This window comes from Cephus cinctus, unplaced genomic scaffold (genome assembly GCF_000341935.2).
Source record: "Cephus cinctus unplaced genomic scaffold, Ccin1 Ccin1_scaffold0307, whole genome shotgun sequence".
In the NCBI taxonomy this organism is placed as follows: domain Eukaryota; kingdom Metazoa; phylum Arthropoda; class Insecta; order Hymenoptera; family Cephidae; genus Cephus; species Cephus cinctus.
In genome coordinates, this window is record NW_014333010.1 from 1 (window position 1) to 20,743 (window position 20,743).

At 36.3% G+C, this 20,743-nt stretch overlaps 4 protein-coding genes across 24 annotated transcripts in view; 1 reads left to right on the top strand and 3 right to left on the bottom strand.

Annotated features, from left to right (window-relative positions):
• Window positions 1-542: 542 nt before the first annotated feature.
• LOC107266343 (COMM domain-containing protein 4) lies at window positions 543-12,845 on the top strand. Of its 2 annotated transcripts, XM_025083547.1 has the most exons (9): window positions 612-696; window positions 1,448-1,675; window positions 9,448-9,491; window positions 9,695-9,766; window positions 9,906-9,971; window positions 11,551-11,590; window positions 11,713-11,913; window positions 12,007-12,153; window positions 12,234-12,845. In XM_025083547.1, the coding sequence occupies exons 2-9, from the start codon at window positions 1,603-1,605 to the stop codon at window positions 12,269-12,271; spliced, it is 681 nt and encodes a 226-aa protein (XP_024939315.1). In that variant the 5' UTR covers window positions 612-696; window positions 1,448-1,602; the 3' UTR covers window positions 12,272-12,845. The 2 variants fall into 2 exon arrangements, with proteins under 2 accessions (XP_015592216.1, XP_024939315.1); XM_015736730.2 differs by lacking the exon at window positions 1,448-1,675 and having other exon boundaries at window positions 543-696.
• LOC107266344 lies at window positions 1,684-5,479 on the bottom strand. The gene is made up of 5 exons (XM_025083546.1): window positions 4,815-5,479; window positions 3,016-3,219; window positions 2,621-2,892; window positions 2,134-2,536; window positions 1,684-1,983 (listed from the first exon to the last, which is right to left on the bottom strand). The coding sequence occupies exons 2-5, from the start codon at window positions 3,215-3,217 to the stop codon at window positions 1,811-1,813; spliced, it is 1,050 nt and encodes a 349-aa protein (XP_024939314.1). The 5' UTR covers window positions 3,218-3,219; window positions 4,815-5,479; the 3' UTR covers window positions 1,684-1,810.
• LOC107266342 lies at window positions 6,371-11,543 on the bottom strand. Of its 11 annotated transcripts, none has more exons than XM_025083543.1 (7): window positions 10,697-11,543; window positions 10,466-10,550; window positions 9,052-9,327; window positions 8,452-8,947; window positions 8,292-8,349; window positions 7,941-8,053; window positions 6,371-7,853 (listed from the first exon to the last, which is right to left on the bottom strand). In XM_025083543.1, the coding sequence occupies exons 4-7, from the start codon at window positions 8,520-8,522 to the stop codon at window positions 6,575-6,577; spliced, it is 1,521 nt and encodes a 506-aa protein (XP_024939311.1). In that variant the 5' UTR covers window positions 8,523-8,947; window positions 9,052-9,327; window positions 10,466-10,550; window positions 10,697-11,543; the 3' UTR covers window positions 6,371-6,574. The 11 variants fall into 11 exon arrangements, with proteins under 11 accessions (XP_024939311.1, XP_015592211.1, XP_015592209.1 ...); XM_015736725.2 differs by having other exon boundaries at window positions 9,052-9,149; window positions 9,258-9,327; window positions 10,466-11,543; XM_015736723.2 differs by having other exon boundaries at window positions 9,052-9,149; window positions 9,258-9,327; window positions 10,449-11,543.
• A 2,807-nt stretch (window positions 12,846-15,652) lies between the features above and the next one.
• Window positions 15,653-20,743, bottom strand: part of LOC107266345 (protein tincar) — a 70,485-nt gene continuing 65,394 nt past the window's right edge. For 7 of the 10 annotated variants that reach the window (XM_015736732.2, XM_025083533.1, XM_025083529.1 and 4 more), the window contains 4 exons: window positions 20,162-20,294; window positions 19,473-19,523; window positions 18,684-18,890; window positions 15,653-18,545 (listed from right to left, as the gene is read on the bottom strand). In XM_015736732.2, coding sequence (XP_015592218.1) covers window positions 17,499-18,545; window positions 18,684-18,890; window positions 19,473-19,523; window positions 20,162-20,294 — 1,438 coding nt within the window. In that variant the 3' untranslated portion in view covers window positions 15,653-17,498. The remainder of the gene's footprint in view (window positions 18,546-18,683; window positions 18,891-19,472; window positions 19,524-20,161; window positions 20,295-20,743) is intronic. The other 3 variants (XM_015736734.2, XM_015736735.2, XM_015736736.2) reach the window with 3 other exon arrangements.

The window sequence follows — 20,743 nt, forward strand, 5'->3', positions numbered from 1 at the left end:
TGAGCAACTTCCAGTACTTCTAAATATGCTTGGCCAGAATTTCCGATTTTTAAGTGTTATTATTTTACTTTATTGATTTAATGAATTATTTGACTGTTCCAAACACCTAATTTATTGATATTTCAATTTGAACGTAATTTATTTTCGATATTCTACATTTTCAATTCAATTATTATCTACTCCGTATATTCTGCGAGATTTTAATTTAGTCTCAATTTTATTTTTTGAATAAATTTTGATAGTAAATCAAGATTCAATAGTATTTAGTAAAAGTTGAGGTTTTACACGGGTGTCAAGTTGGCACTGTACTTTCTTAAAAAAGTCCTAAAAATGTTTCAACAATAGACTTTTTCAATAGTTCTTGAGAAGTTCTACAGTTCCCGGTCTCATTCTAAGCGTTATTTTGGGAATCAGCGGTGAGTAGCGGAGAACCTCTGCCCGCCAAGCCACGTGTTCATGTTCACGTTTAGTTCGGCTACGACGGGATTCGCATTGTCGACGGAGGCGATGATCACGGAATCCTACTTCCAAACTCGCCGCTATGATTTAAGTGTCATGATTATGGTATCGCCTAAAAACATAGCGTTGTGCATCTCCTAATCATCTCTGACTCCATGGTGCATTTTGGTTTGATTTTTGGTTTGTCAAGAAAATATTATACAGCAAAATTCTTTGATTATAGGCGAATTACACGCTGTAAGTCATATTATCATAAATACTGTGTATATTTTCTAGAATTCATTAAGTAGTCATACTTTGGGAATATTTGTTTCACTTTCATAAAGTTCTGGTTATAGAAAGTTTGACGTTTAACCTGTTTTGGTGTTTTTGTGGATATGTATTGTTAGTCAGAGTTTTATTAATTATTATGTACTATTTTTGATACTATAATTAATTGGTTTTATATTTTTTAAAGTAGCGTATAAAAGCAAAGATTATTTAAAACAAAGTGTACACATAAAATAGTTTATTTTACGTCATTGAGTTCTGTATTGATTAATTACAAATTGTAACTATCACATTATTTGCACCTTATTTCATTACCTGTTATGTGATTCATTATTATGATTGCGTGAGATAATTCAAAAGTATGCAATAGGGATACCTTTATTTTATTTTCTATCATCGGTATTATAATAGTCGGTTAATTGATATTTTCTAATTTAGAGAATTGTATGATTACTTGAGGAAAGAACTATGAACATCATCTGAAAATATTATCTTTTAATGATACAGTATTAGAACATTTGATTTTTAGATTACAGACATATCGTTTACATATTTAATATTTTATATCTTTTTGATCTTTACCAAGAAATATTTTAATCTGATTAGAATCGTTTTGCACTAATCCCTGCAATGTCTTATAAGGAGTCAATGTGATTTGTAGCCATAATCGTGTTACCTGATAGCTTCATGCAAATTGGAATGTCTTAACCACCCCAAGGAAAGAAGATTTTACGAATAGCAAGGGACTCTGGAATGAAACTAGCTTCAGAGTTCATCATGCTGATTGTTCCTCCGCTTCGTTTATCCTGCCAGGATTGAAATCTTCTCAAGAAGCTTTTCCAGTCACCATGTGTTGATTCTGGTGTATCAACTATGGGATCACTACTGTATGGCTTTTCCTCCCAGCTGTCGAATATCATACGTCGACCAGGAGTACTTTGTTGTGGTAAATGCTTGGCTTCCATGTCATCACCAGTTTCAATCACGTCACGTTTTTCACCTATTATGAGGGGATCATTAAGAGGTTTTATTGTTCTCCATACAATTTATTCAATAAAGTATATCTTTAAAAGTGATTTTTCTACTCAAGGTACACACTCCATGAATCTAAAGGACTTCTCTTATCTATTACTTCTTCGGGAATTCGTTTAGATAGTCCACTATAAAAATCATCACTTCTTTTGCCACCCCAAGCATGGAACTTTGTTCTCTTAACATCTAACTCATCCGAACTGTCAGTTTTGCTTCGTTTATCTGAAAATTACAATTTAAAAACAAATTACTATAAGTATCCTGACATCAACCCCAATCACATTCAATGATTAAAGTTGAAGATCAGCCACCTGTTCAGTATCAGCTATTATAATATTTATATATAATTATAATTCATTTACAATGACCTACAATAAGAATTAAAGATATGTCTTCTATCTTTACCAGTTTCCTTCCCATCCTCTTCTAGTATCCATCCCCTTTTTCCACCCCAATTGTGAAAGGAAACTCGCTTTCCACCCCAGCTGTTAAATGGCACTCTCTGTCTCTCAGTAGCCTTAGCTCTCTTCCCACCCCAACTGTCGAATGGAACACGTTTCCCTCCCCAATTGAAAAATCTACCCCTTTTCTCTTCGTTGTACTTTTCAAAACTCTCGTCGCTTCTTTTTCCACCCCAACTGTTAAACGGCATTCGCATCGCTCGTTGACCATTGAAATTCTCACGAAGAACCATCATTCTCTTTCCACCCCAAGGGTTGAAAGCTGGACTCTTCTTTTCCTGTAATGGATCCTGCCTCTCTTGAATCGGTATCATCTAAGAATTTCGCGTAGACAGATCAGTGACGTATACTTACGTTACATAATTACAAAAATTTCATTTTTACAAAATTCTCTTTACCTTATCTTGCGTGTGGAAATGGAACCACGTAGCCATTGGCGAACTGTTACGCTTATTTTTATTATTAATCCTGTTCTCATCCTCGCTAAACTGTACGGATCTTTTACGTCTTTTATTCGCAGCTTCGCTCAATCTGTCTTTCAAGTTCGTTTCTTCAGGTGTCAAACATTTTACCAAAATCTCTCTAGTTTTCCCAGGAAAATACAGTACAAGATTCTTACGTGACGCCAAGTTGCAATCGTTCAATTCGATATTGGATTTTGACCCTGCATCTATTATTTTTTGACAATCAGAAAAAAGCAAAAAGCATTAACCGTTTTCTGATATTGCAAAAAAACTTTCCCACATTTTTTTGCACATGTTTTTGCAATATAAAACGAACTGAAATATTTTACCTCCGTTCGCTGCAGAATTATCTTGTTCGTCTGCATTGTCTTCGTTGATGCTGTTCGACAGGGATGGAGGGTGGTCCATTTTGCCAAATTTGACATATCTGCCACTATCATCAAGATCCACAGGACCCTCAAAATTCTCAAGTTCCAAATTCGCAAACGTGGTCGGCGTAAGAATCGCAAAGATACCAAAGAGCCACAACATGTCTGTAAAAGTTGAAAATAAAAAATAAATATTACAAATGCTCTCAAAGAAAACTGCAATAATTTTTTATTTATCGTAATACAATTTTTCAAATTTTATTTTCGCAGTGACTTCAGGCAGTGTTATTAAGGTACAAAAAAAGTACTTGAAATTATCAAAATCCATGATCAATGCTCTGAACCGATTTTTTTATCAAATACTTCATACCTATTAAAAATTAAGAATACTTAACTGAATCCTGACAACAATGTCATCAAGTTTAACACCGAGCTCGTAGATTGGTGAATTCAATGGGCGCACGAACAATGGACTCTGTCGGTATAAAAGCTTTATCCCCTCGTTACGTAATGCTTATGGCGTTCCACGAAAATACACGTAAATTTAAATGATACTTTTATATATATATTTTTTTCACTTTAATTTCACGGCTAGTCGATCGTTCGTCTTTTTTTTCTATTTCGATCTATCAGTGTATATTGTTTCGTCATATTTTTCATACCCCTGTATACACTTTCCTGGCGCGACAGAAATATTTCTTTTGACGAGAAAAGTGGCACTTTGGAATTAAATATCTGAGAGTAATATAATAAAGGAAAAATAAAAATAAAGACGAGGTCCTTTGTCTTATTATATCTGTCACGTTTCCATTATAAATAATGTCTTTTTTTTTTCTCCATTGTACTCGTTATGTATTAATTATCATACCGAATCTTTTTTTTTTTCTTTTTAATTATGAGAGAAACTTCATTTCACGTTTGCTTGGTAAATGTTTTGTACTATTTTCTTCCTTCCTCGCGGTTCATTGTAAATTAGTATTTATCTTTTGAACATTTTTCACTTTTACTGTACAAAGATAGTCCCGTGCATTATCTGTATACTTAATTGATTTTTTTTAGAACGATCAAAATTAATATTTGAAAAAATATTTCAATCAAAATATTGTCTGTTAGATTGGTCACCTTGAATAGTACAAAATTTTTATTGGCACCTTTTAAGGGTTGGTAGTCGATACTGTTGTTTTTTTTAATGAAATTTTTTCACCCTAAACATTCACTTCGTAAGATTACATACGTCCCAGTTATTTGAGGTGTTAATTTTTTTAGTGACTCACCCTGTATACTCTAATCGTGTTATAGCATTATATTCTTTGATTAGACGCAAACTTTCAGGACCCTCAACGTTCGTGTCGTTCTCATTTTTTGTTTTCACCTCTATTTTCCTCCACAGACAACTTTTCGATAATCATTTACGAAGGCACTCTAATTACTTAGCAATTGATTCAACGTTCGATAAAAGAGAATTGATAACAGTGTACAAAAGTGCATTCTCGTGGTAGATAAAAAAAAAAGGTCAAAGTGCAATTCTGTCGGCAAGTCACGTTCGAATTTGATTATGGAAAGCTTTCAGTGCTGTTACACGTAAAAGTGGTTGCTTTTCAAAATTCGTTTTGACGATGGATGCAATTTTTTTTTTTCATATATCAGACAAAAAATTTCAAAATAATTTTCGCAGCCGAGCGACTCAAAAATGATGTATATCTTAAATATGGATTATTGTCGAAAGAAAAATTTGATAGAAAATTTTCAAAAATTCTCACCTTATCAACGGACGCTCCAAGAGTTTTATCTCCGGAGAGTCGATCCTTCCTGGATGAAATCCTTTCGTCCTGGATAGCTGATTTTGCTCACCCGTTACAGGACGACGATCCTTCACAACTTCCGCAATTTTGTATCCTTGTCAATCTGAAAGTCCTTGCGGTCCTTCGGCAGAGTTAAGGGATGCAATGGGCAGCCGGGCTGCGCGTCTGGTATCTTATACGTCCCACGTGGTTCCCGCCTCGACTTCCTATTGGCTTGGAAAAACCACCCCCGCACGCGCAAATCGCCCTACTCCAAAATTCACACCTGTCACCTCCATATGCAACTAGTTTGAGACTGAGACTGTTGCTCGATATGTTATTCCTTTTTTTATTTTGGTTTTTTATTACATCGATTGATTTCCCTTAAAAATTCTAAGACCGTTCACAGTTTGTCAAAATAATTTTGTACTAAAAAAATTTTTCACGCAGCATACCCGTCTATGGTATTTTTTTTTTTAAATTCCACACGACACGGTTTTTTTATACGAAAAACATCATTTACGTCAAAGACTAAGGATCCTTGTACCACGTAATTTATTTTGTCTTCCCGCTACAAAACTTATGGATAAAACTTCACAGGGTAGCATGTGCGCAGCTTCAGCCTAAAAATGTGCTGCCTGATGTGATCTGAGATTATCGTAAATTTTTAGACTGGAATGCGTAGCTAGTGGCAACGGTAATATTTTCAAAATATTTACGTACCGCGTAGAAGCCCTACTTCTTGTTCTTTGTGATATTTTTCTTTACTTTTTTTTTCGCCTCTACCCCGCTTTTGCTATTAAAGGTTTTAGTTGAAAAAAAAATTTGTTTCATACTCATCGAAATTCAGACTTTGAATAGATAGAAGAAAAAAAACATTTACAAATCTCTTAATTAAAAATGTAACGAAATCGTAGGAAGATTTTTTGGGAAAATTTGAGATAAATAATGACGCGCGTTAATTCCACTCAATAATTCGTACGCCTAATGCAACTGACCTTGACGATCTCTGATTCTTCTCCATTTTCGCATAAATTTTCTATTCTTTCGTATTACTACGTCTCGCGATGTCTCTTATGTCGGTTATGAATTTTCCGGTAGAATCGCTAATATAAATAATAATCCTACCTTCTGCCCGATCCCATCGTTATTTCGACAATAGGATTTCATTTCAGTTTTAAGCTGAAATATAGACATTTGGTGAATCCGAGATAGGAAAATGTTTTTTTTTTAATGTATAAGATGAGAATACAAGGTGGGAAGTGGTAAGACAATTTTTTTGAAAGTCTGAATCGAGTATTCCGTGAAAAATAAAATTTTGCTAAGCTCAGGGTGCTGGATTTGGTAGAGTCGTACGTGGGAATAAATTTTTTTTTAAATTTCTCAAGGCTTATTCTAATCTCGATGACGTACGTAACAATGATATCTTCAAACGTGGAAGATGTAAAACTGCGTAGCAATAAGTACAATAAAATATTTTTTTTTCTCTTGAGACCAAGAGAAAAGTGTTTATTTTTTTTCGCTTCTTTTTTCTTCATTCTATAACTAAAATTTCAATTTTTTACGTTTATTTATATGTATATATATTTATTTCTTATTTCTCAACTATATTACTGGTAATACTAATTACCATATGCCGAGCTAGTCTCGATTAATTTCTTTAGTAGATCATCACTCGCGTTTGATCAGTTGGCTCTACCGTTTTCAAAAAACTTGACGGTGTCCGTATCAGTGCTTCTTTATAGTTTTTCAAAAATTCCTCTTTCCCATGGGTTTCCGGATACTTGTGACGAGGTTCTCTTACCCCGAGCTACGTAAAAGGGATCGTAACTCGTTAAAATTTCATCCAGCATCCCGCGACGATTTCTCGGCGTTTTTTCTTCTGATCTCTTATCCGGTGGATCTTGACAGAATTTGGAATTTCCAAAAATCTTTAAAAGATATTCACAGGCCGATATACTCTGGGCAAATTCTTCGCTCGCTTCGCCACTTACAGCGTCCTCGGATAAATCCTGAATATTTTGTCGGGGTTCGGGATAATTTTGAATTTTTTTTTTCCCACGCGAAATAAAAAATGGCTCGTCAAAAATATCAAGGTTATTCGAATGTTTATTTCGTGGCTGCAGGAGGCTCAGATCCTTGAAATTGACACGATATCCTTGCTCAAGAATGGCATTTTTTATAATCTCACGCAAATCCTCATTTTTGAGTTTATAATTAGTTCGTTTTTCAAAATTATTCTTTTCATCGTAAAAATCCTTTTGATCGTTCCTGAACGTCTTTTTTGAGTTTACGTCTCTCTTTCGTCTCTCTTTCTCCAACATGTTCATAACACCTTCGTGCTGTAAATGTTCTGCAGGACCTCTCGGATATTCCTCCTTGGTGTCAGTTTTCGTCAAGGAGATTTTAGAGGAGATCGATGATCTCTCGTTTAAATTTTTGGGCATGAGGTCGTCCTTCAAATTTTTCCAATTTTTCTTGTACAATGATTTTTCTAAATCCTTTAATACATTTTTTAAGAATTCAGGATATTTTTGATTCTCGTTAAGTTCTCTAGCTATAAAATACATTTCAGGATTCCAATATCCTGATCCTGTTTCAACATTTTTTTTTGTATCCTCGTTATTCGTCCCACGAGAATATTTTTGATTCCGCACGTTATTATAATACCTTGTTCCTTTTGTATTTTGCTTTTCTTTTATATTGAGTATTTTTTTTCCACGTGTCACGAAGAAAGGATCATTATCCTCTGACACTTTTCCTAACACCTTTCCATTTTCATCTATCGCGATCCAGCTGGGTTCCTTGACATAAAATGGCTCCTGGACGGTCCAGCCATGATTTTCACGACGGATTCTGCCAGATTCTAATCGATCGTCTATCAATTCCTGATATTCGTACATGATTATAAAGATCGGTTGTTCTTCCATTATCGATGATCGATATCTCGTGACCTTACGTAGATCCTGAAGATTTTTCATTTGGATCACCGGAAGGTCGGTCGGATCGATTCCTGACCTTAAAAAAGGTATTTATATTTTAAAAAACATTTTCAAAACGATTATCGGAAAGTTCGAGAATTATTTTTTGAAATTTTTTTAACACCTGTTCATTACGATGGTTGATGGTAAAAAATTATGATCTATATTCCTCCAAGGAAGAAATTTTTTCAGCCATGATTGCGTCTCGACGTTCGACGTCCTATGCGATTTTTCACCCTGGAGTAATAAAAAAAAATTTTTCATCCACCTTCAAAACTACTTTTCTAATATTTAGCGGTAATTCATTGTTAAGCATTTACATGAAAATTCCTCGTGAGAACATTCACTTGTAACGCAAACGGTCGATTTCCCCTATAAATATTTTGGGGTTCACTATAGCACCCCCTGAAGATATACCAAATAGATAATAATCCTATCTATAAATCTATTAATTGATAAGTTCTAATCAGCTTACCTCGAATTCTGCTATCACGCTGTATAGAAGGGCTGCGGCTAAGAGTAGATGGCGCATTCTGGAATATTAAAAAAAAATTGTAATGAAAATTCGTACAGAAATTATCACGATATTAATTAATTAAAAAAAATTCAAATTACTCGCGCAAAAATATTTGTACCTGTTGGAACCGTCACTTTTTGATCTGTAGCTCTGTAGCAATTCCTCAGGTGGTCGCCGAATGAATGCCATGGTCTAACCTACCGCCATCCTATTTATGACGTTTCTTGGTCTTCCCAAGGGTGGAAAAAGGACGCGGTCCAAGAAATCGAGGAATTGAACAGGGAATAAAGTGCACCATAGGGGTGCGCCTTTACGTCAATCACGTGCCCAGGAGTGTAAACAGAAAGGAAAACCATCGTAGCAATACATACGTATATTGTAAATAAAATCCCATTGAGATTTCTATTAGCTCTGGACGAAACAAATAAAATCCACGTACAGTCCTTTTATTCGCCCATGGTCAAGGATACCATCAGCTTTTTTCGTTCCATTTCTCAAAATCATTAACGTTCCGAATTTTTTTTTAGATTTAATAACCGCCTTTCACGTACAAGAAAAATTGCAAAAAATTGCACCAACCGTTACCGGTAACATTTCATAGACTTTTTTTATTCCTACAAAAAGAAAAATTAATTGGAGAAAAAATGTTTACTTCTACTCGGAGTGAATGTCGAATTTCCAAAATTCTCAAGTTTTTAATTTCTACTTTGTAACGGACCATTTACTTCCGCTGACGATGACGGGCTGAGAATGGCTCTCGTCTCGTATTAGTGCTTTTGCACGATTTCCTCCAGGTCGTTCGGCACGTTTGACATACTTGATAACATAAACAGGGTCGTTTAGTTTCGTGTTAATTGCGCGTGATAATCGAGAAATTCGTTAGAATATTTTCTAACGTTACTGTATGTCGAGATTCATGTTTACTTTTCATTTATTTCACTCTGTTGCGCCAAACGAACATTTTCTAGGGACTTTTGTTACGGTCTTCAGTCTTCTGGAACATATTTTTCTGGCACAATTAGATATTCAATGAGCGGCTCATAAGTTTCTTCTTGTATTTTTTTTTTTTGAAAATCATAAACGGCTAAAAGTGGTTGTATTAATTTTGTTTCAGAAATACTCGAGAATAGCATCGCGTGCGATTGCGAAGAAAAAATGGTAATTTTTATTTTTATTTATACCCAGTGATTTTCACTTCAATTCAATTCAATTTCACTTCAATTGTTTGTTGACTATTAAAAATAAATTTATCATATATGTATATACTTAACACGTACAATTCCATATGACTACTTTCCAAAAACAAACTTCCCACGCGTCTTACATCCACCATGTATTAATCTTTTTTTTAAATTTTGCAGAAATTTCGATTCCTTGGCGATGGAGACTGTCCGGATTGGCTTTTGGCAGAGATCAACACTCTTTCTCGTATGGTAAGGTAGCTACTCCTTTTTTTGATATCCGATACCATTCACAAAAATTGTATTGTAAAATTGGAAATTTTTTAACGAATTTTTTTCTATTGCATAATAAATCATAAATAATACTTGACTGATGGACATATTTTTTCAGACCTCCATAAAAATGAAAATTTTGGGACAACTAGTGGCCAAGTCTCTGACCGAGGGTGAGCTTGATGTGAGTAACAAAAATAATTATTTTTCATTAATCGATATGTTCACTCAACAATGTTTTTTATTAATAGTTTGCTGCAAGATCAGTTCTTCATTGGTTACCCCTAGATCTCCCTGCCCCCTGAATCTATACACATACTGTCTTTTTATTTTGACTCTCTTGCATGCACAGGGCGTTTGGTGCAGTTTTTAAAACTTGATCCAGTACCTTCCATACATATTTTTGTCAGATTTGATGTTAAAAAATTGCACTGTTACGTTTCTTTCTTTTGTATCAATGATGCAAGATTCTCTGACAGCATCCGGTAATAGCAACATCAGTCGTAATGGCCAGTGACTTCTAAGCAGTTGGGACTTTGTCTACTTGTCAGGAAATAACTCGATATTATTTACAAACCAAAGGAAGCTTCATTGAATTAGCCGACGTAATGGAATGGAAGACTCGGACAAAGAGTGCCAAACAAAGTTGTAAATCTTTTACCTTGTGCCTCTATGTACCTTTTAGTCTGCTTTTTCTTCCAGAAGTCCATTCCGGGATGAAAAGTATTTTCGTCTTCATCAAATCTTGTTCCGCTCAGTGAAACTAGAGAGAGGATTACATTATAGTCTGTGATGCTTGTCTTCATTTTATTTTGCCTTATTTTGGCACTAGTCACAATGCAGAACAGAAATTTTAATAGAAATTTGAATATTGGATATTCTTATTTATTTTTAATAATTGTCACTTACCCTTTAAAACCCTTTCAAATTTGAGCTTATTCCCAGGAACTTTCGAAATTGAATATTGGGTTTTGATCAATTGATCTCTAGTTATAGATACTTTTAATATAGAGAAATACTACACAATGAAAAATAGCTTACTGAAATATTTTGAATGGTAAAAACGAACCAACAAACGAGTATGACAAAAATTACTGTTTTCCAACATAAAATTCTATAATGCACTAGTAACTTGATCACGTATAATTGAACCACCACAATCTTCTGGAATACATAAATACCGATTAATGCAATTATTCTTGATGTCCAACACCAAATTTTTATTATATACGGTAGCGTCCATACGATTAGCCTAAGCCAGGAAATACTTTTCAAAACTGAGTAAATAGCAATAAATATTTTCACAAAGAAGCACCCGAACAACATATTCTAATCGGTAATTAAAATTCGTTCATTAGCCTATTCAATAAGTTAATTAATTCTCTCTAAATTGCTCCACTCCTCTTTCACTATTACAATCCTACCGATCGAACTTTCTGAATAAGCCAAATTCTCTGACTATTCGTGTTGATAAACTAGAAAATTAAGCAGATTTGTGACATTCGGTTGGAATCATATTTATTATAGATACAAATTAATCAACTGATAACAACTTAACTGATAGTTCTAGGTCGAGTCTATTTTGAAGATAAGTGAAATAATGATAACATGAAAGAGTGATAATATGAAATTGTATAACAGGAAACGTGGTCTGTATAAATTTTTTATTAGAATACAAAAATTCTCATTATCTTTTAATGATAGAGAAATTTCTTGGTTGAGTAATTTTTTTCTTAAACGTCATCTCTTACTATTTATTCCAGGAAGATAAAGTAAAGAAGATTACACAGGATGCCAAATTGGGTACGTGGACTTTTCAATTTTAATTTAAATAGCTTTCCGTTACCACGTGAATCCCTGGTCACGAACTTGCATATTAATAATTACTAATAATTCTACTAATTAATCAATCTAATTGAAAACAGACTTGAGTGATGCCAAAGCGATAGTAGCAGCTTTGGAGTTGATCCTAACATCTTCGTCTCGATATGGTGCCTCTTCAACGGATCTGAGTAGTGAATTGCAACAGTTGGGTCTTCCCAGGGAACACAGTGCCGCCATCGCTCGTCTACACAGTGACAATTCCGCACAGATCACTGCCAAATTAACAGCTGAGTCATTAAGGAGTGGGTATTGGGTCGTGCCTTGTATTTTAATATTTTATTATGTACAGTAAGTATTGTGTAACTGTATATTTTTCAAATTTCTTTCTCTTTCAGTTAACAGCTTATCCTCGGTGGAGTTGCTTCCTGATCAGGCGACATCGCCATTTTCAAAATTGTGTATAAAGCTTAAAAAAATTAATGGAATTGAGGATTCTGTCACCCTCAATATTTCTAAGGAGGAAGTTCCTGTTCTGTTGGCAGGTATGCAAATTCATTTATGAAAAAATACAGAAAGAACGTTTGGTATGCTTGAGCTTTGTCTTTACATTTTTGTTTTTCAGAATTAAAGAGAGCAAGAAATCTAATGGATGGACTTTGATGATCAACGCTCAATTGAAATATCGTTCTTGTCTGTAAATTAAAAGAAAAATCTATAGCGAATTTAATAACCGCTGATATTCGTCGAATAATTTACTTTTATTTTCTTGGTAAATGAATATACAAAGTTTACATTTAGTTTCAATGGCTTATACGATGTTTGAGTAATATTTATACGTTCTGACAATAATAGTGCCGCTTTTATAACTGCGCTTATATTTATGCTCGGTTTATGCTCGTTGACGAGTGGTGATTATTTTCAAAGAAAAATAATTTTTAGCAGAGACAATCAACAAGTGCGTAGTTCAGTGATTCGCGAAAACGAAAGACGAGCTTATTTGATTTTACATTCTATTCCAAAGAAATTTAACGGGAAAGGAATTTCGAAATCAGTGTGATCTTTTTTTTTTCAACAGTTATTTAACGCTACAATTTTTCTTTCACTTGGCTCAGAGTATTCCTGGCTTTGTCGATTTACCGATATTTTTCTTTCATTGAACATTCACCACGAGTCATATTAATATTATTGAATAAATACCAAGGCTAGTCTAATCAGTCTTTATACAATATTCGTACATTCGATTTTTTCTTTCGCATGATTCAATTATTATAAGTATTATTATTTACAGTGCTTCGAGATATCGCGTTCCTTTCTTTCCGTTCGTTTTACTCCCATGAGATTGAATCTACTTGATATTTCTTTTCACGTTCCTTATATTTCTTTTTACCTTTTCCCTCGCTACAGATTCTTTTACATCGTTATTTCTCTTGCGCATTGCTCACGCAAACCCGAAGAGACCTGTGACCGACCAGCTCATTATTGAAATTACAAATTATTGGATCAACCCAAAGAACAAATAAAAAAAAAAGCATACACCACAAACACACGGTAATCGAGGTGTTCTTTTCGCACCCGATTACCTTGAACACTACTCATCCTTATACATTGCCAGTTTTTCATTTTTTTTTGTTCCTTTACTCTCCTTTCGGGTTATCCCATTCGCATAAGTTTACTTTTCAAATTTCTAATCAGCTGTCTTCATCAGTTTCTAATCAGAGTTTCATACTTTTTTTTTCACATTCTATTTCTCCCACCATTTCTCACACGCACACGCATTCACTAAATGGTAAAAAAATATTTTCACAATAAACAGGTTTTCTTATTATAACCATGTTCCCTGTGCGAACGAGTCGATGAATACGTTTTTTTTCTTTTTAAAGTGACACCAGAAATCCTACACGTGAGAAATGATATATGCATACGCATGATAGAAGCACCGAGTGATATCTCGTGGATCGAATCGTTCGCCAGGGTTCTTGTTTGAGATACGAGAATCGAAAACGAAAAATATATATATATATATGGCAGACAGAGTGAACGTGGACGTAGTACACAATATGGATTATATAAAAATCGCATTTTAATCAGTTGAATCTAGATGAATATTATTTTTAATTATTTCTTGCTTCTTCATTTGTCGTTTTTATTATTGTTATTGTTATTGTATTTTTTAGAGCGAAATTTCATGTTTAATAAGCATTAGACGCTGCCCATAGTACGTGTGAAAATATGGGCCCGATATGAAAAAGGACACCGGGTATTAGTTAAGAAATTCTTCAGCGATACAGAAAAGTCTCTTCTTCCTTTGAAGTTACTATTAGAGAAGAATTCGATTTAGCGTGGTCCTTGCGGGTTGCGATATGTACGATTGGCTTAGCGAGAATTACGTATTATTTCTTTGCTATTTATTCTCTTCAATTTTTTTTTTGCCAAACTAAGTCAAAGTATAATTATTACCTAATACTACGAAGAATTTTTTTCTATATCCGCTAGCCGCTCGCATTATTGTTCCATCTTTATTATACCTGCTGAATGTGATGACATTTTTTTTGTCATGAAAAATTAATACTTATGATTTTATTTTTAATTTCAGCTTTTCCTTCTTAATCCGTCAAGTGCGTTATATTGCGAGTATAGATCTGTATGGGGGATTGCTTCTTTTCTTTGTCTTCTTCGCGCGAAAATAAATTGAAAAAAAATAATTAGGAGAGAAAGATGATAGGAGAAATTAATTATAGATGCACATACAGTGTCTGGTGAGATTTTTCAAAATTCTTGAAAATAAATGCAAGACTGGCCACGGCCGGAGAAAATATTTTAGGATATAAAATATTTTAGGGAAATTAGAGAGAGAATAAAAAAAAAGGTATTTAAGGAATATTTTCTCTATATGGAATTAATTACTGTAGCGTATCTCCACACCGATACCGATACAGATAACGAAAAATTTGAGAAGGAACTATCTTCTAGAACCAACCTACGTTACCTTCGGTCGTCCACCCTTCGCTACTCCACCAGAACGAAAGCTCTGACGGAACCTATCAGTTAATGCGATAACTTAACGGATCTTGTAGATTTTTGGGGTCGCGTAAAATCAGCAAACGCAACTGGATGCACGAACGGGAGTGGACGATTGTGGAAATGCACGGCCGCTCAGGCTGCTAGGTTGAGTTAGAGAGGGTCGGAATAATCGTCAGGCAAATAGTGCGAGAGAGAGAGAGCAACGGATCGAGAATGTAACAGAACGAATCGGACGTATCAATTCGAAACCCCTTTACCAATTAATAAATTGGGGGTGCTCACCGGAGCTGGTACAGCTAATCCCTGAAGGCCGAGAAATGTATCCAGAGGAGACTCACGTGGACCCTGCACTAGGGCACAGCACTGCACTTCCGGAACACTCACAGAAAATCCACAGAATTTCCTGGATATCGCGAGAGCAACGCGAGAACTACACGAGCGAGAACTTGCTACACTATATCGAAACACGGCTAGAAAAACTATAAACAGATAGCACGGAAGCGCGAGGCAGCTCGTGACACCTCGGTCGGTGCCCCGAGACAGACTGCTTTGACAATAGCCAAATGCCAAATTCGAGAACTAATCATTCTGATCATCTGATTGGTCGAGATCCTTATAGCCGATAACTCTTCCATCTACCTCGAGTCGTCCCTTTAAACCAAATCGAGAGTGTTCCTTAGCGGATCGGTACGTAACTTCTGGAGATCCTCCACGGCCGCTTCCCCAGGTCATCGGGCGACAGCTGGGCACCGCATCCTTAACTCGGCTCAGGGGTTCCTCCCCTGCCCTTAACCGTATCAAAACTATAATTCCGCCTTCTCTACAGCCCTTTGCTCATCTCCAGCGGGGCGTCGGTATCTCACCCGGGCTTCTGCCGATCCGTGGAGACGTCTCCGTCGGGTACTCTCCTCTGCCGGGCAACTCGGTACGTCGAGACTATCTCTTCACGACAGATTCGAGCACCTCGACCTCAACTAAACAATAACGAAATCTTACGAGAGCATTGGCGTAACTATACGAATCAACCTGAGAGCGTAGCTTCTGAGTAGGGTGGCGACCCGAAGGGAACCAGAAATCGAGAACGTTATCTGTATCGGTAACCGGAGCCGCCTTGGGACCGTGAGTCGAAAAATCACGTCACAAAACATATTTTGTGTTTTAAGGATAGTGGCAGTAATCCATATATCTTCGGTTCGTTTTTTTCCCCCTTATATCACCGTAATTCTTTTTTTTTCTTACGTTAAAAATTTGAGTACACGCATACGTTCCTAAAGGGTTAAATAGATTTTTTTTCCCATTCACCCTTCACGAGTTTAGTAATAATTAGCGTTAACAGTGCCGCCACAATAAAGAGCGCCGATAAAGAATTATCAAGATTCGTTCAATCTTTCACAAGAAAGGACAACCATAATGGTTCATTCACACCAAAGGTAGCTGGCAGTGATCAGCAGGCAGTGACCAATGGGCAAAGAGCATTGAACTGCTACGTCGTCAGATCCAAAAACTTCTTCCCTATTTGACGCTACCCTCCGCCTTTTGGTCCGAATGAGCCCCAAGACGTAATCGATGCAAAAATAATGTACAGGGACAGATTTACAGTGAGTGAACTATACACAAAAGATAACTAAGAAAACAATTGTAAATCGACAGAGATTCGTTCTGCTCGCAAAATAGTACAGCGACGTAACGAAAAGTGAAAAGCTTTTCTTTGAAATTGTTTTTTTGCTAACCTTAGCGTATTTTTATGTAATACTATTTTGTCTACGTTTTTTTTTTGTTATTTTTCTTATTTCTCTTTTTCTCTTCTTACATCTCTTTCATATTCGTACTATGAAAACAACTTTCTTTTTTTTTTCTTTAACAAGAACATCCCCTTAAGAATTTTTCAAGATTACTCTCTCAGGGTATCAATGGTGGTTTTCGCTTCGTACAATTTATTATGTCTCGTTAGGGTTACTATCGAACCAATTTGATCGATCCAAAGAGTCTATCGTTGATCTACAAGTAGAAAAAAAAATCTATCAGAAAGCATGAATTTTTAATTTTTTTTGTCTCTGACTCTTCATTCACGTGACTACTTGTATTTGAAAGATGTCAGTGACATTTACAGTGTATATCATTCAGAACAATATTTTTTCCCGTGGACAAACAATCGCATCTCGCTAGCTTATAGAAAAAGGAATAAACGTTAAGATTAATCGTAGGCGATGGGAATAATTCCCACGAATAAGCCCATTGAGCTACTGGTCATTTAAATATAAAGGTGAATCGAAAATACAGGGATATGTTGTTGCATCGTGCGATATGTAAATTATGTGTCCAGCAAGAAGTTCGGCTCTCTTGGCTAATCTAATTCTTGCAAAAATCGTGTAGAAAAGTTTAGTCTACGCTCACGGCGCACCACGTGCCATCTTTGTAATTGTGCGACACCTTTAGTTTTAATCGTTACTCCGTTCATCTATTTTAACATTATTAATTCTTGTCATCCTGAACAGTCTAATACCTGAGTCCCGAAGCAATGAGAGGCACACTTGAAACCTTTAATCAGACATTCTAAAAAATTGAAAAAAGCACCCACCGTATCGTTTACAATCATTCGCACCGAATAAAAATAAGAAATTATTGTCCACGGGAGAAAGTCGGACTAGAAGTAGTTCAGGAAAAAAAAAATCGCACAGTCAACCTCTCTGACATAGAGAGAAATATGTATCCACAATTTTTCTATCGACCTGACTCGATCAATGGGGCAACCCTTTTTCATCTCTTTTAACTACCTAACGGAATAAGCCATAGAAAAATTCAGAGCGCCATATCACTCCGTCTAACTTGTATTCATTGGCTAAACCATACCCATAAGTTTTATAATCTAATGGGGTAAACACGTATCGGAATCGCCACTGCTGGCCATAGAAAAATTAGCAGAGTCCCTGTCGCTCTGTCTGATCTGCGCAGGCGCAGAGAGTTTGTTCTGTGGTGCTTGAGGGAAAGTATGATGTCCGGGTATTCCCCAGGACTGTGTGTGCACCTGTACCGGTGGGAACCTCTTAACAAACGGGTTGGGACCACCGTGTAGCAACCTTACGCCATTGTGATGGGAAGGTAGCGTGGTATGAGCAGGAACAGTAGTATGCGCGATAGGAACCGTTCTAGGAACGGAACCGCAGCTACCAGTGGAACCAGCTATATTGGAACCAGCCATACTGTGCGAGGCGTGAGGCAGCGGCATGGTGGAGCAGTGAGGATACGTAACAACAGGCTGAGTTGGGTAATGAGGAAGCGTTGCGGAGGAAGCTTGAATGGTTCTGAGGTCGCTGTTTTCCGTGAATGACGTCATTCTCATGTTGGTAGACCTGCCGAAGGGCTCCTCGTTCGGATTTAGGGGTTCGGTTATCTTCGGCCTTGATAATTTTCGACGAATCACGACAGTCGCCTCGTTTGGATTCTCCAGAATGACAGCGGGGACTCCCCCGACGACTGCAGCGCCGCCACCGTGATCCACGCCGTTCAACAGAGGTACGTGATTCGCGTACTGCGGCGAGAACGACGATTGGCTCGTACCGGGACGAGAATTTGGGGGTGAAAATGTTGCCTTTCCGTTTGTCGGTGGTTGCATCCCTCTTTGTAACGAGCAACTACGCCACTGTGGCTCCTCCCTTGGCTCTCCGGTCAAATCGTCCACGCTGGTTGCTCTACGCTGCTGTGACGTCGTACTGACGTTGCTTGTGTTGCTTGCGTTACTCGCGTTCGAGTGAACGCCGCTAGATGTCTCACTGTGGCTACTTGTATTACTTGGTGCTGATGAGCCGCCATCCAATGGAGGTGAATTAGAGGAGTCCGACCGTGGCGTCAGTTCTTCGTGGGGCATTCCTGAATCTGCACGACGAAGACAGCGAGGCGTTTGACCGCCATTTATCTGAAAATTTTCATTTTTTATTGTCGCGTTATTTATGTGAGGCGTTATTATTATTATGCTCTCGTTTACATTTCTTGATCATCCTGTGGCAATAATTATTATATTTTGTTAGAAATATGAAAAAGAAGCAGTTAGTACCTGAGTATTAGTAGTTAGGGGTGCTGTGATGACGTCACTACTTGAGGCACAAGTTGGCGTCGGTGGTGGAAGAGGAAGTGGAACTGGGGGTGGATCCGGTAATGGTTCAGGAGTCAGAAGGGGTGACGGATCGCCTTCCGATGGTTGAAGGTCGCGATTTGCACTTGCGTAATATGTCACTTGGTCATCGTTCACGCACTCCAGCAACTGTTGGAGAAGTTAGTGAGATTAGTATTTGTTACCATTTTTTTGTGGAATTATGTGCAATGGAAGGATATTGGAGAGGGAAGTATTAATTTTTTTTTTTTTTTTAATAAAATGGAATACTTTGGGCTTGTTGGTTAAGTATTTTGAGATTGTAGAAATAATCGTACTGACACTTCCTGAGGTACTAAGTACCAACTACTCTATGTCTATGATATTTTAAACCAATATTTTTTTATTTTCTTTAATTTTGTCCACAACTTTTAGAAAGATTTCGTTCTACCATACACACTCTGTCTATTTTATTCAACTAGTTTTGTTCAGTTAAAAAAGTTTTGGTGAAAAGAAATGCTTTTCCTAATATCAGTTTACATAGTCAAATCTCTAATTCTACTTACGGGTCAACTAATTTCTTTTGTGCGAAAATTATGAAACTTTGGAAAAATTTTAAGACACGTGACCGACTAATCGACGCAACTACCATAAAAAATGGTTAAATACACAGTTAATACAAACACCAAACACAGCAGACTTTGTTAGTCTAGTTAGTTTGAGAAGTTTGAATAAATTTTGTATTTCTCTTACATCCGCAAATTTTGGTATAGCATCCCTACGGGCTACCAGCCATCTTCCCCACTGTCGGAAAAATAAAAACCATAAATAAGAATGAAACTAAAATACTTTTTCAAACTTTTTATCTACATAGAATAGTTGAATCGTCAAGTGCATAAATTTTGCTTTGTGCTTGTCTCCAGACAAGTTCCACAGACAAGAGATAAGAAATAAATTCGAAAAACATTTTCTTGGCTTTTATCAGTTTAATAATTATAATTATTTACCCCTTTAAAACCAAAGGTATAAAGTGCCATGTCAAATCTGTGTTACAAAATCAATTCATTCTCTTTTTACACGGTGAATCTCTAATGTAGAATTATCGCACATATAACGCACAGTTTTGAGAGTACAGGGTTAATTCGACAATAAAACTTTAATGAAAGTTAAATGAAATGATAAGCAAATAAAAAATGATCACAAAAAATTCACAAGCAAACGAAACCATCGCCGTCCGATCACCAGAAAAAGAAATTCCCTTATAGAAACTTTGGTCCATTGCAACAGGCATACAATGACCCTTGTATTTCCATAATAACATTGAGAATTGTCCAAATTTTATAGAAATCTAATACAATGGAAGGACTGAAAAACTTAGGTCGGTCTAAATGTAATTCCAATTTTGAAAGATCTTTTTTTTAAGGTGACTTTTTTAAACTGACCTTGTTCTCCTCGGATGTGGAATCGTCGGCAGGATCGAGTGACGTCATTAACGGCAATTCCCGTAACGTTGCGTAATCGCCGTCATCGTCTGGCCCGCCATCGGCAACGCCTCGTCGGGCTTTTCCCTTATTGCTAAAGAGGAAAGTCGTCATTATTAGATCCGTCACAAAAATATTGAAAAAGGGTAAAAACGTCTCACCGATCACAAGCGGATTCAGTGAAGATAATTTTGCAGCAGCTTGGGCGTGCGAAGCGATTTGCTCTCTTATTATTTTGTTGCAAATTTCCAAAAAATAGGAACATTACATTTCACACGGCACACTTTGCTTATTACGTATAAATACTGTTAGTTAATTGTCATGTAGGATATATACTTGTCATAAACTTTTTTTTTTTGGAAAGCTAACTACATTATTGAAAGTATTAGCCAAACGTGATTAATTAGTGTGTCAATATTAATGATCATTCGGTGCAGAGTTGCATTAGATGAAAAACTAACTCAGTGCATTTTGACACATGTTGACGAATCATTAAAATCACTGTGAAAGTACAGCGTAGGCAGATGATAACCAATGCACTGA

Excerpts from the sequence above, each read along its gene's own strand:
- LOC107266343 (XM_025083547.1), top strand. The coding sequence starts at position 1,603 with ATGGGATCACTACTGTATGGCTTTTCCTCCCAGCTGTCGAATATCATA. Across the intron at positions 9,767-9,905 it reads TCAACACTCTTTCTCGTATG|ACCTCCATAAAAATGAAAAT; the intron begins GTAAGGTAGCTA and ends ATATTTTTTCAG. Across the intron at positions 11,591-11,712 it reads TACACAGGATGCCAAATTGG|ACTTGAGTGATGCCAAAGCG; the intron begins GTACGTGGACTT and ends AATTGAAAACAG.
- LOC107266344 (XM_025083546.1), bottom strand. The coding sequence starts at position 3,217 with ATGTTGTGGCTCTTTGGTATCTTTGCGATTCTTACGCCGACCACGTTT. Across the intron at positions 2,893-3,015 it reads TAATTCTGCAGCGAACGGAG|ATGCAGGGTCAAAATCCAAT; the intron begins GTAAAATATTTC and ends AAAAAATAATAG. Across the intron at positions 1,984-2,133 it reads ACATATCTTTAATTCTTATT|ATAAACGAAGCAAAACTGAC; the intron begins GTAGGTCATTGT and ends TGTAATTTTCAG.
- LOC107266342 (XM_025083542.1), bottom strand. The coding sequence starts at position 11,113 with ATGTTGTTCGGGTGCTTCTTTGTGAAAATATTTATTGCTATTTACTCA. Across the intron at positions 10,551-10,968 it reads AAGAATAATTGCATTAATCG|TTTCACTGAGCGGAACAAGA; the intron begins GTATTTATGTAT and ends TCCTCTCTCTAG. Across the intron at positions 7,854-7,940 it reads TCAACCATCGTAATGAACAG|GTCAGGAATCGATCCGACCG; the intron begins GTGTTAAAAAAA and ends ACCTTTTTTAAG.